Source organism: Echinops telfairi, unplaced genomic scaffold, assembly GCF_000313985.2.
Source record: "Echinops telfairi isolate 266 unplaced genomic scaffold, ASM31398v2 ScPeMD7_7425;HRSCAF=8463, whole genome shotgun sequence".
NCBI classification, from domain to species: domain Eukaryota; kingdom Metazoa; phylum Chordata; class Mammalia; order Afrosoricida; family Tenrecidae; genus Echinops; species Echinops telfairi.
This window is the reverse complement of record NW_022111325.1, coordinates 1,650,276-1,662,198: the sequence shown is the minus strand read 5'-3', so window position 1 is coordinate 1,662,198 and position 11,923 is coordinate 1,650,276. Positions and strand designations below refer to the sequence as shown.

The 11,923-nt window shown below is 59.2% G+C and overlaps 2 protein-coding genes across 2 annotated transcripts; both read left to right on the top strand.

Moving 5' to 3' along the window:
• The first annotated feature begins 128 nt into the window (after window positions 1-128).
• PYGO2 (pygopus family PHD finger 2) lies at window positions 129-3,880 on the top strand. The gene is made up of 2 exons (XM_004714650.4): window positions 129-369; window positions 1,151-3,880. Exons 1-2 carry the CDS (start codon window positions 232-234, stop codon window positions 2,213-2,215), a joined length of 1,203 nt encoding a protein of 400 aa, XP_004714707.3. The 5' UTR covers window positions 129-231; the 3' UTR covers window positions 2,216-3,880.
• Window positions 3,881-4,726: 846 nt separating this feature from the next.
• PBXIP1 (PBX homeobox interacting protein 1) lies at window positions 4,727-11,915 on the top strand. Its single transcript, XM_045298450.1, has 7 exons — window positions 4,727-4,785; window positions 7,338-7,418; window positions 8,875-8,992; window positions 9,280-9,347; window positions 9,422-9,587; window positions 11,413-11,646; window positions 11,784-11,915. Exons 2-7 carry the CDS (start codon window positions 7,368-7,370, stop codon window positions 11,831-11,833), a joined length of 687 nt encoding a protein of 228 aa, XP_045154385.1. The 5' UTR covers window positions 4,727-4,785; window positions 7,338-7,367; the 3' UTR covers window positions 11,834-11,915.
• The last annotated feature ends 8 nt before the right edge of the window (window positions 11,916-11,923 follow it).

Sequence of the window (11,923 nt, the reverse complement as noted above, 5' to 3'; positions counted from 1 at the left end):
GCGGGGAGTCGGTGGGGAGGATGAGGGGGTCTCAGGCTGGAGGAGGGCTCGGATGGAGAGTGGGTGGGTCAAGGCCCCCTGGGCGGGGGTCCCGGAGTTTGGAGGTGCACAGAATTCGGGAGTCTCGTGGAGTCAGAGTGTCAGGAAGTCGCTGCGAGTGTGGCCCCGCTCACAAGGCCGTTTGAAAGCCCATCGCCTGCCGTGTTGGGTCAGTAAACGGACGGGCATCCCATGAAAGTTCCAGGAGTTCCTCCGGGGAGGGCCTGGGGGAGGAGGTTGGAGAAACCTTGCCCACCACTGCCCTGTGCTGCTCTTCCAGGTCTGCAAATGAAGAGCCCCGAAAAGAAGCGAAGGAAGTCAAATACTCAGGTGAATGATTGAATTGGGGTGGGGGGGGAGGGAGGGTTGGGAAGCAACCTCTCAGCACGTTGCCACATCCATATCTATTTGCGCCCCACGTTAGGCCCTTTACTTCAACTTCATTGTAAATTCTCGGAGAAATCCTCTCCAAGAGATGCTGGAGCCACCCCCGTGGCACCGTAGTGACACTTGGAGCTGCTAGCTGTGAGGTCAGCAGTTGGAAACCACCCCCACTCTGAGAGGGAACACAAGTGTAGTACAAGAGTCACACACCTGGGAACCCACCAGAGACGTGCTGGTGGTGGTGGTCATGAGTGGGATTCAGCTAGATGATGAACCCTGGACTGTTTGTTTGTTCAAGAGATGCTTTGATGGAAGAGCTCACCAGGCAAGGGGGTGGGTGATAGCCCCTCTCCCTTCTGCTTCTCTTGCTTGGCTGGTGCCTGTGCCCAGTGATAACAGTTGCCATTTATTGAACTTGGGGCTAGGGGCCATTGATGGTGCTGTTACTTTGAAGGCTTTGAGGAGAGGCGTTAGCCCTATGTTTCCTATGAGAAATCTGAAGGTGGAAAAAGTAAGCGCCTGCTGCAAGGTCATCCAACTCAGAGCTGGCTCAACACATGCCCGCCGCGCTCGCAGGCTTCCTCTCCCTGCCTGTTGCATTCTCAGACAGTCTGGCTTCAAGCTCTGAGCTGCCGCCGCCTCCTGGACTGACATTTCCTCCCAGTGTTGTGCGGGCCTCACTCAGCATCGTGCTCAACTGCCCTCTTTTCTGCTTCTCCTCCCGCAGGGCCCTGCATACTCACATCTGACGGAGTTTGCGCCGCCCCCGACTCCTATGGTGGATCATCTGGTTGCGTCCAACCCTTTTGAGGATGACTTTGGAGCCCCAAAAGTGGGGGCTGCAGCGCCTCCTTTCCTGGGCAGCCCTGTGCCCTTTGGGGGCTTCCGAGTACAGGGGGGCATGGCTGGCCAGGTACCCCCAGGCTATGGCGCTGGGGGCGGAGGGGGTCCCCAGCCTCTCCGCAGGCAGCCCCCTCCTTTCCCTCCCAACCCTATGGGCCCTGCTTTCAACATGCCCCCCCAGGGCCCTGGCTACCCACCCCCAGGCAACATGAACTTTCCCAGCCAACCCTTCAACCAACCTCTGGGTCAGAACTTCAGTCCTCCTAGTGGGCAGATGATGGCAGGCCCCGTGGGAGGATTTGGCCCCATGATCTCCCCCACCATGGGGCAGCCTCCCAGAGGGGAGCTGGGCCCTCCACTCCCCCAGCGCTTTGCCCAGCCAGGAGCACCTTTTGGCCCCTCTCCTCTCCAGAGACCTGGTCAGGGGCTCCCCAGCCTGCCACCTAACACAAGCCCCTTTCCCGGCCCAGACCCCGGCTTCCCTGGCCCTGGTGGTGAGGATGGGGGAAAGCCCTTAAACCCACCTGCCCCCACCGCTTTTCCCCAGGAGCCCCACTCGGGCTCCCCGGCTGCTGCGGTGAATGGGAATCAACCCAGCTTCCCCCCAAACAGCAGTGGGCGGGGTGGGGGCACGCCGGATGCCAACAGCCTGGCACCCCCTGGCAAAGCAGGAGGGGGCTCAGGGCCCCAGCCGCCCCCAGGCCTGGTGTATCCCTGTGGTGCCTGTCGGAGCGAGGTGAATGACGACCAGGACGCCATCCTGTGTGAGGCCTCGTGCCAGAAGTGGTTCCACCGGGAGTGCACAGGCATGACTGAGAGCGCCTACGGGCTGCTCACCACAGAGGCCTCTGCTGTCTGGGCCTGCGACCTCTGCCTCAAGACCAAGGAGATTCAGTCCGTCTACATCCGAGAGGGCATGGGGCAGCTGGTGGCTGCCAACGACGGGTGACGCAGTGGTGGTGGCCCGGGGAAGTGCGCACGTCCCTCCCTGCCCTTGTGGGGTGCTTGTTTCCGGGTCTGGCTCTGGGTCCCTGTTTCCAGGGGCCTCCCATTCCCATGGGGGCAGAAAAGGATCTGAGACGGGCAGGTCGAAGAGGGCCCGGATCGCTGACTTTTCTGGCAATTTGGCAGCTGAGATCTACCGAGGTCCCGGAAATCAAAGTCTTGCAGCTCAGAGCCATCTATCTCTTGGTGGCTGTCTCCGGAGGCCTAGGGCTGTGGCCGCCAGAGGAGAGCCCGGAGGGCTGGGGTGTCCCCTCCGAGGGTGTTGGATGCCCGCTGACACTGTGCCTGTATTGAATGCTGTGGCGCCAGCCTGAGTTTTTGGCATCAAAGTTTCTGGCCAGAAGAGCTGGGGTCTCTTCGTCCCCATAGTAGTCCTCCCTGGGGGCTCTGTGAGAGGGCACTAGGGCAAACATGGGACTCCACCACCCCCCCTTTCCACTTCCCCCTTTGCCTCCTTCGAGGTCAACTCCCCGCCGAGAACCAAATAGCTCATAGGAGCTGGAGAGTTCTTGGTGACTTGGGCTTCAAGACAGTAGGTAAGAGGTGCGACAGGACGGACCTCCCTCATACCAAAGTCACTGCTCTGTCCCCAGCAGCCCCTCATGCAGCTCAGCCCCTAATGACCACGTGGTTTTGTTTTTTGTTCTTGGGATTTTTTTTTTTTTTTTTGCCAAAAAAGTGGGATATGTGTTCTGACCAGCCAGGATAGCTGAAGTCTGGACTGTCCCAGAAGTCTGGACCCTGGGGTCCCAGGCCCCCCCACCCTCACCCCCGTGCCCATGTGTTGCACATTATCCCCTGCGTCTTTCTTCAGCTGTGGCGCCTTCTACCCTCACCTCCCTGGCCTGATTGAAGGAAAGCTTGAAAAGGGGCAGAGCCCTCATACCTCATTTCCTAGCCCGATCCTGGGACCCAAGGGAGGCCCTGCCAAGGCCTTGGGGTGGGTGGGGGATTGGGCACGGCCGGAGCCCCACGGTCATGGTCCTAAAAGGTCCAAGAACCTGGCTGTGCTCCTGGCCCTTGCTGGGCTTTTCATGTCTTGGGCTCCGTCGTCCCGTCGTCCGGCAGTTCTTCCTCTCAGCCAATGCCCAGTTGTGGGCTTAATTTGCTTTTTCTTTTTTAAGGACTGGCTGCCAGAGAGGAGCCCAGGGGCTGAGCTGACATCCCCAGCTGTTCATCCCTACAGCTCTGCCCATTCCATTCTTCACTGGGGTGGGGGTAGGGCGGGCGGGAGTGTGGTCTCCAAGCACAAGGTGTGGTGGCAGAGGCCACCCCCTGTGTCCCCCTCCCTCCCAGGCTAGACAACGGAGGGAACCCAGTGATCTGCCAGGGAGCCAGCAGCCTCAGGCTGGGAGAGCAGACCTGGGCCATGAGAACAGACCACGGCCCCCTGCCGCCCAACTTTGTGTTTCTGTTTGCCCCTTTATCTGTTGATACTTTTGTGTTGTTTACCCCCCCTCCCCTTTTTGTAAAAAAACAACAGAGGAGGCCCTGGGGCTGCAGGGTGTCTTCGCTCTCTCCCTCCACTACTTCCTGAAAGAAAGTAGGGTGACAGAGATGTGGGGGAGTGTTTTGTACGGTTGGATTAATAAAATGACTTGAAAATCCAGACAAGGGCTCCTTGCTTTTATGCGCAAAAAAATCCCGAAAGAGCCACAGTCCCATAGAAGGGTGACTTAGGGTGGGCATTCATTCCCCCAGAGTGGGAAGGTAGGGGGAGTCCGCCCCAGAACTGACTGGTGTGTGTGGCCAGAGGGCAGGGGTAGTGTCCCTGCTGTGAAGAAGGGCCTAGGTTTCTGTTCTGAGCACATTCCTGGGTCAGGCCCCAAGCCAGGAAGCGCTTTGACCCAGAGGCTTCTGGGAGGGGCGTGATGGAAGCCTTTCTGGGCTTACCACCCCCCTTTGCCAGTTGTTCCATCCAGTGTAGTGCCAGGGGCTGGGGAGGAGCTGCGTTCGGCTTAACGTTAGGTTTGGGGGGGGGGGGGACACTGGAGGCCCCTCGTGCTTTAAAATAGCCGTGGCATCCCCTTCCTTAAACTGTAATGGATTGGAGTGCGGAGAGTGGCAGGCGGCCCATTTGCAAGTTCGCAATTTGCCACCCGCCGGTCGCCTCTCCCCTGCCCTCCCCCTCCCCCCCTCCTGCAGCTGTCACGGCCTATTTTGGGGCCAACTTGGCCCCTGTGTGCTTGTCCCAGGAGACACCACTCTTAGCCTTCCTCTGTTCCTGGTCTTTCCTTTAAAAACTTGGCAGTTCTTGGGAAAGGAGGGGAGGTGGCCCAAAATTCAGTTTTGGGGACCCCAGGTTCCCACCACAGGAGGCTAAGCGCAGGTTTAAGGGTTGTGCAGTCCCACCCTCGGCTCCAAACTCCAGCGCTTATTGGCCAAAAGTTTCCGCCCCTTGCAGGAAGCCGACTTGCCATTGGTCAGCCACTGGCCACATGACTCCCCTTCTTTCTCGGGCTGGAAACCAGGGGAGGCAGCAACAAGTTCAGCGGAAGACCGAAGCCGGGTCAGGTAGTGCCCCCGCCGGGAAGGGGACCACAGATACCCCGAGAGGGAGGGTCAAGGGCAGGGAGGGCGGGACTCGCGAGGGACGGGGCTTTACCCGGGGTCACAGACCTGCTGGTCTCTTCCGGGCCGGGGAAGGGGGACCGTCCGCAGACATTTCCAAAACAGGAACTTGGCTGTGGGACTCCTGGGCAAATTTTGTGCCCCCAGGCCCTTTGCTTCCGGGAGTTTGGGACCACAACTGTTGGAGGGGTTGAAATTGGAATTGGTAAGGTTTCCCAGCTTGTGCAGAGTGGGAGAGCTCCCCCTTTAGCTATCATTTAGAAATAGCAGAAGTCTGACCATCCTACTTTTTAAAGAAGCCAAACCTCCTGCGTTACAGGTGATTGTGAGGCACAGCAGCCCTGTAGGGCAGAGTAGAACTGCCCCACGGAGCGTCCAAGCCCGGAACTCTGCCAGGGAGCAGACGCTTTGCTCCCACAGAGCAGAGTCTGGGGCTTGAACTGCCCACCTTTTGACCAGCAGCCAGGAGCTTCACCACCAGGGTTTCTTGACAGTCCACACAGGATGTTGTTGTTGTTGCCTCCTGCCTGGGGGCAGACTAAGAAAGAAAAGGGGGGCTTGGGTGAGTGGGCCGAGGTGGGTTTTCTTACAGGCTGATGACAACCCAGCCGAGAGGTTTGGAGAAAGGACAGCAGAAGGAACCTCCTAATAAGGCAGTCAGAGGCTGGTTTGGGAGAAGGAGAGTACTTTTGGAATCCTGGGTGATCCCAGCTGAGTGGTATCGGAGTTTGGGGCACTGTGTGGACCGGGGTTCCAGAATGCCTCCTGGTAGGGTCTCAGAAGTGTTTGTCTGGTTGACCCAAATACCATGGCTGGTTTCCATGGAGACAGTGGGTCTGACATCATCCTGGTTGCCATGGTGCCTGGTTCCGGAGGACCTGAGCAGGCTGTACACAGCCCGGGGATAAACAGGGACTCCAGCCCGAGCTGCTGCCACTTCCTCCCTGCCACCACCTGTTAACAGTCATACACAGCAACTGGGGACGGGAGATGATGACAGATCGGCGGCGGCGGGCCTGAGAACAGACGGCCGTGCCTGTAAAAGCCTGCCAACATATCCTGTCGGACTTGGCGAGTGGATGTCACTGCAGCCATTCTCCTTTCTCCACGTGAGATGGGAGGTGTGGCACTGAGGACAGGTCTGGGAGGCGTCCTTCCCCTGCCCCAAGCCTAGATCTCCACTGGCAAAGGCCACCACCGGAGGTCCTTAGGGTACTATGTGGGGCTTACAACTGCTCAGATGGAAGGCGGCAGCCTTATTTTCCTTTCCAGGGCTTTCATCCACTTAATGTCCTCTCCGAGTCAGCCTCCACTCATAGGACAGAGTAGAACTGCTTGCTCCTGTGGGTTTCCGAGACTAGAACTCTTCACAGGAGTTGAAAGCCTGGTCTTTATCCTGAGGAACTGCTGACCTTGCGGTTAGCAGCCCAACGTATAGCCACTCTGCTCCTTCTAGTCCCTCCCTAAGCAGTCACTTACCCGTCCTTGAAGAATTACAGTCCAGGACTCCCACCTACTCCTCCACCTCAGCCAGGCCCCGCCAGCAACTGCCCCAGCCCGAGGGGCCAGTCTTGGCCTTGGCTGAAGGAATAAGTCCCTCTCTTCCTAGCTTTCCCTGTGATAGGGCTTTGGAAGTGGGAGGACTCCCTCTCTGCCAGATCAGATCAGATAAGCAGCAGACAGGGTCGCACACCAGAAAGTGCTTTCTACATGATCCATGATCGTTGCCGCGAGGTGCTTTCCCCAGTCAGTCCCCCTCACTGTCCCTGAGAAGAAACGCCCCGGGGACCAGCTAAGAAGGGGAAGAAGATTTTGGATGGAGAGAGGGGACAAGGAGATTTCCTAAAGGTACATCCAGGTGGAGCTAGGTGATCTCAGCGGATCTCCACCCTGGCTGCACCTGACACTCATCTAGAGAGGCTTTAAGAAAGGCTCTGCCCCCAGCCAGCTGAATGAGAATCTCAGGTAGGGACCAGTGATGAGAACCCCCAAACAAGACCATGGGAGGACTTCTGGTGGGAGACCTTGGCCGGCTCTCTTCCAGGCCCCGAGGGCATTGGTGGCAGTGGAGAGGCCTGTCGCTGGCTTGCTTTCCTTGCTCCTCTGAGTCACGGTCCTCTTTAGCACAGCTGGTCAGTCAGCCATCTGGGGTTTGTGTTTCCCTGCCTGAAGCACAGGCCGCTCTGAGCCAGACCCCACTCAGTGGCAGGGCTTTGGGGAGCCTGTGGCAGTTGGCTTGGATAGTCCCCAAAGCCTTTCCACCCCTAGGCTTCTTTGACCTTTCAAGGTCAGTCCGGTTTCCCAAGGACCCGCTGGCCCTTGAAGAGTCACTCCCCTGGCTGTGGGCAGGGATTGATTTACAATGCAAATACTGCCCTCCGGATGACTTCAGGTGTGGGGAGCTGAAGGGCTAGAACCAGGCTGGGTTCTGAGGCTGCTGCGGGTGTGGTGTGTGAATGTGGAGTTGGGGGTCCTTGAGAGACGTTTCTTTACAGGTCACAAGCCCCGGGACCTCGGCAGCAGCAATGGCCTCCTGCCCAGAGTCGGATAATAGTTGGGTACTTGCTGGTACAGAGGTACGAAGCTGGGAGCCTGGGGGCTCTAACCGGGCTGGGGTGCTTCCTGGGCCTGTCTCTAGAGGCAGGGGGAGGAGCTCAAGCCCCAGAGGTCATCTGAGCAGGGGCTCCTAGAGAAGGTGTTGGGACGTGGACCTGCCTTGACTCTGAGAAAAGTGGGGCGACCAGCTTGTACTAAGGCCTTTGGGCAGCGGTGGGAAGGAGCACCCCTGGGCCAGGGAAGATGTGGGGACAGATGTCGGAGCCAGCGATGGAATGAGGCTGCTGGCAGAGCGGAGGGGCCTGGTGGAGGCATCTGGCCTCATCCTGAAGGCGACCCATGAAGGGCTTTGCGTTGGACGGTGTTAGGACCCTCCCTGGGAAGAGGGGGCCACCGCATGGCTGGGGAGGAACAGGGAGGATGTTTGGAGGCTCTCCAAGGGGAGAGCTCCAGGTTTGAGGTGGTGGATTCTGGGCTGGAGACAAAGTTTGTCACGGGAGTGTCTGTGTTCCTGCCCCTGGGACTGAGTCTGTTAGAATAACCAGGAGGGGAGGCAGGGACTGCTCAGCGTAGACACACTGGGTGGGCGTGGGGGGGCCTCAGGGATGGCCCCCGAGCAGGACATGAGGATTGGGGCTCGCTGGCAGGGAAGGGAGAAGCAGGGTGGAGAAGGAGGGGACCAGGTGGCTGTGTTCAGTGTCCTGGCTGCCTGTGGAGGCACCTTGCTGACTGGTGGGGGCTCTGGGTACCATTTCACCTCTCTGCCCCCTCCCCTATGATGAGTTCGGACGCTGGCCTTGTAGAGGCGGCATGAGAACAGAATGAGCAACCCTGGCCTGAGCGTTTTGAAAATGGCAAACATACTAAGGCAAAGACGAGGTGGGCGGTGGGCTTGCCCAGGGCAGTATGCAGGGAGAGGGGGGGCTGAGGGCCCCGTGGAGACCGGGTCAGCCTCTCGGTGGCCGGGGTGAGCTGGGCTTCTGTGAGCACCTGCCGGGAGAGGGCAGGGCCGGGCGGGCAGTGTCAGGGGCCAGTGGGAAATGCCAGGATGATGTAAGTGTTCGGCCTGTTATGTGGGCAAGTTCTGAGGGACAAAACTGTGACTGCCCAAAGGATTCTGTTCCCTCGCCCCTACCCGATAGATGCCCAGGTGGTTCATCTGTTAGGAAGGGGGTAGTGATGGTCTGGGCAGGCTTGCTGCTCTGTTCAAGAGAAAGTCAGCCTCTGAAAGTTTCTCACAGTGCAGGTGCCATCAGGTGGGTGGAGGCTTCCCCTCTGAGCCGAGAAGCTGGTGCCAGTTCACCAAGCCCTGACAGTCTGGTGGGCTTAACCCCCCGCCCCCCATGGTGCACCTTTGAGAGATGGGGCCAGGACCCTGAGCGGGAGCCCGATGACAGCTCCAAGCCCTTGGTTTTGGGCCCCTGTCCGTCTGTCCGTCCTCTGGAGCAGCCCTTCCGCCCAATCCCCTCCCCCCAGAGCCTGCCAGTGGAGACCTTGGGCCCAGAGTCCAGGTCGGACCCAGAGAGTGACATGGCCCCCCAGAGCACCTCTGAGGCCGGTGGCGAAGAGTTAGCGGGGACCATGGAGCCAGAAGGTGAGGGGCGTCTTGCTGCGGGTGAGGGTGTGGCTCCCTTTCCTGCATGTTCTGGTCGCCTCCACTTACGCTCCCAAAGAGGGGCTTTGCAGCTCATCACTCTTACTTCCCTTATGGATCTCAGTGTAAAGACACCTTCCCTGGTTCCATCCCGTTTTCTGGACTATCCCGGCCCCTTCCGACCTGGCAGGGGCTGCGGGAACCAGGGAATTGCAGAGGGGGCTCAGCAGGGGGGCAGGGGTGCTGCTGTTTTTCCTGAGCTTTTTCTCCCCCCTCCCCCACCCCAGGGATCCACTTCAAAAGCGAGGGCTCCCAGCCTGGGCCCATTCCTCCCGAGGAGGAGCTGGAGGCCAAGGTGAGGGCGTTCCCAGGTGGGGGACAGGGAGTGGGAGTGAGAGCAGCTGCTCACAGCTGGGTCTGCGTCACCAGGGGGCCCTGGGGGGCGATGGTGGTGATGTCCAGCCCCAGAGCCCAGGAGACACAGTGGCCCAGAGCGACTTGCAGGAGACCTCCTTGGTGGCCGACTTGGAAATGGACACACAGGGCGTGGAAGACCAGAGTCCCCCACAGACCCCACCCTCGTCCCCCAAATCAGGTGGGTGTTCTTCCCCTGGTCTCCGATGTGCATTTTCCTTCCAGAAGGAGATGGTGGGAGATGAGAATGCCCATTCCGAGAGCACTGGGCCGGGCAGCTTGGCCCCTCCTTCAATCAGAGGGGTGATCCCTCCTTGCCCACACGCGCTGTGAGTCCACTGCTCTCTGAGGACTCAGAAGTTAAGTGGCTTGACCCTGACGCACAGCTGATGCTGACTGACTCCTTCTTCTCCGCCATGGGCCTTCCTCCTCCCCTCTCTCCTTGTCTCTGTAATGGACCCTTCCTTCTGAGCCCCTTCCATGTGTTGGCTCAGGGCCCAGGGGAGGTGGGCCAGTGGCTCTCGGCCAGTGTAAAAGGGCACGACAGAGGTGCCAGTCAGAAGAGAGGTGTGCCAAGCAGGAGGGGTCCCAAAGGAAGGAGGGGGGTTCAGTTGGGACAGGTTGAAGAGATCGGAGAGAAACAGACAGTTGGGGAAGGTTCCCGAATGGAGGTGGTATTTGAACAGAGCCTTATGCAAAAACTCAAAGCCAGACCCTGCTATCGAATGGATGCCGACTCACAGCGACCCCACAGGACAGGGTAGAAGTGCCCCGATGGGTTTCAGAGACGGCGACTCATGACGGAGTAGGAAGTAGGAAGCCTCATCATTCTCTCGAGGAGCAGCTGGTGGCTTTGAACTGCTGACCTAGCAGTCAGCAGCCCGACCGTAACTACTGCGCCACCAGCGCCCCTCCGTGGCAGGTTGGGTCCCAAGAACTGGAACATCTCAGGCAGGGCTGCAGCTTCAGGGAAGACCTGGGGGCACCATCCAAGGGGTTCTCTCAGGGGAAGGAGCTCTGCGGGCAGAGAGGGAAGGAGTGGGCCGCTTGTGCGGCCTTGCATGTCCCCTGCTAAGGGCTGTGGCAGAGGAGTGACATGAATCCGTTGTGAAGGGAGAGACCAGGGACCTTGAAGCCACACTGGTCAGGGCAGAAGTAAGGTGGCCGCAGTAGTTGGGAAGAAGAGTAGACTGGTGAGAGGTCAAGGGTAGAACTGGGGAGACTCACTGTTGGTCTTGGGGTGGGCTGGGTGATGTCAGTTGTAACTTATGCTGAATTGGGGAACATCAGAAAAGAGGGCATTGTGTTAAATGGTCCCTGAGGTCCACCCATATGCAGCCCTCTAGCTGTGGACCTCTGAGGAGGCCAGGTCCAGCATTACGGATGCTGGCTGGAGGGGAGGGGTAGGCAGGAGTGTGGGTGGGGTGGAGGGGTGCGGACTGTGCGTATAGTATAGAACAGCGGTTCTCAACCTGTGGGTTGCGACCCCTTTGGGGGTTGAACGACCCTTTCACAGAGATTGCCAGATTCATAACAGTAGCAAAATTAGGGTTATGAAGTAGCAACGAAAATAATGTTATGGTTGGGGGCCACCACACCATGAGGAACTGTATGAAAGGGTCGTGGCATTAAGAAGTTTGAGAACCACTGGTATAGTAAGAAGAGAGAATCGGAAATGGCAGCAGGGAGACCACCACTGAGGACCGGAGAGAACTGGGCCAGGAGGCCGCAGAGTGGCCAGGAGGATGGGAGGAGCTGAGGAGCTCATGGGGCAGGGCGTGGGGGCGGGGGTGGGTACATGCTGGGAGGAGGAAGATGCTTTAGGGTGCAGTGGGCTTTTGTAGTTTGCAGATGGAACAGCCTGGACTCCCCGCCTCCAGAGGGGCCTGAAGCCATCCTCGCTGCACGAGTGGGCAGGGTCTCCCCGTGTCCTCTGCAGCCAGCCACTGCCCTTCCTCCATGTCCCCCATCAGTGTCAGCTCTAAGAGCCCCATCCTTCCCTCCAGTTCGGCTCATGGAGGAGCTACACTGCTCCAGCAGTGACGACGACACCGATATGGACATCGAGGGCCTGCGGAGACGGCGGGGCCGGGACCCCAGCCCTGCTCAGCCCTCCACGCCCCCGGGAGCAGGGGAGCAGGCAGGCAGCGAGGGTGTGGTGGGGGAGCTGGGCATCTCTCTCAACATGTGCCTCCTCGGAGCCTTGGTCATGCTTGGCCTGGGCATCCTTCTCTTCTCCGGTGAGTGCTGCCCCCTCCCCAAGGGACCTGGGTCTCTCGCCCAGCCCCTTCTGCCTCTTAGCTGTCCTCACCCTGCCCCCCGCCCCCCCCACACACACCTCCTCTCTCTTATCTTATTCCTCTATCTTCATCCTCAGGTGGCCTCTCAGACTCGGAGCCCGGTGAGTGTGGAGGGTCCTGGGTCTGATTGCCCTCCGCCCCACGGAGGCAGTGATGGGAGTGGGCTTCTCTGGGTCAGGAATGAAGGGGTGCTGCTGGGAGCTGCACAGTTACTTAC

Bases quoted from the DNA above. Each gene is read 5' to 3' on its own strand.
- PBXIP1 (XM_045298450.1), top strand. From the start codon at position 7,368: ATGGCCTCCTGCCCAGAGTCGGATAATAGTTGGGTACTTGCTGGTACA. The intron at 7,419-8,874 runs GTACGAAGCTGG...CCCTCCCCCCAG, and splicing joins GGGTACTTGCTGGTACAGAG to AGCCTGCCAGTGGAGACCTT. The intron at 9,348-9,421 runs GTGAGGGCGTTC...CTGCGTCACCAG, and splicing joins AGGAGGAGCTGGAGGCCAAG to GGGGCCCTGGGGGGCGATGG.
- PYGO2 (XM_004714650.4), top strand. From the start codon at position 232: ATGAAAGTTCCAGGAGTTCCTCCGGGGAGGGCCTGGGGGAGGAGGTTG. The intron at 370-1,150 runs GTGAATGATTGA...CTCCTCCCGCAG, and splicing joins GAAGGAAGTCAAATACTCAG to GGCCCTGCATACTCACATCT.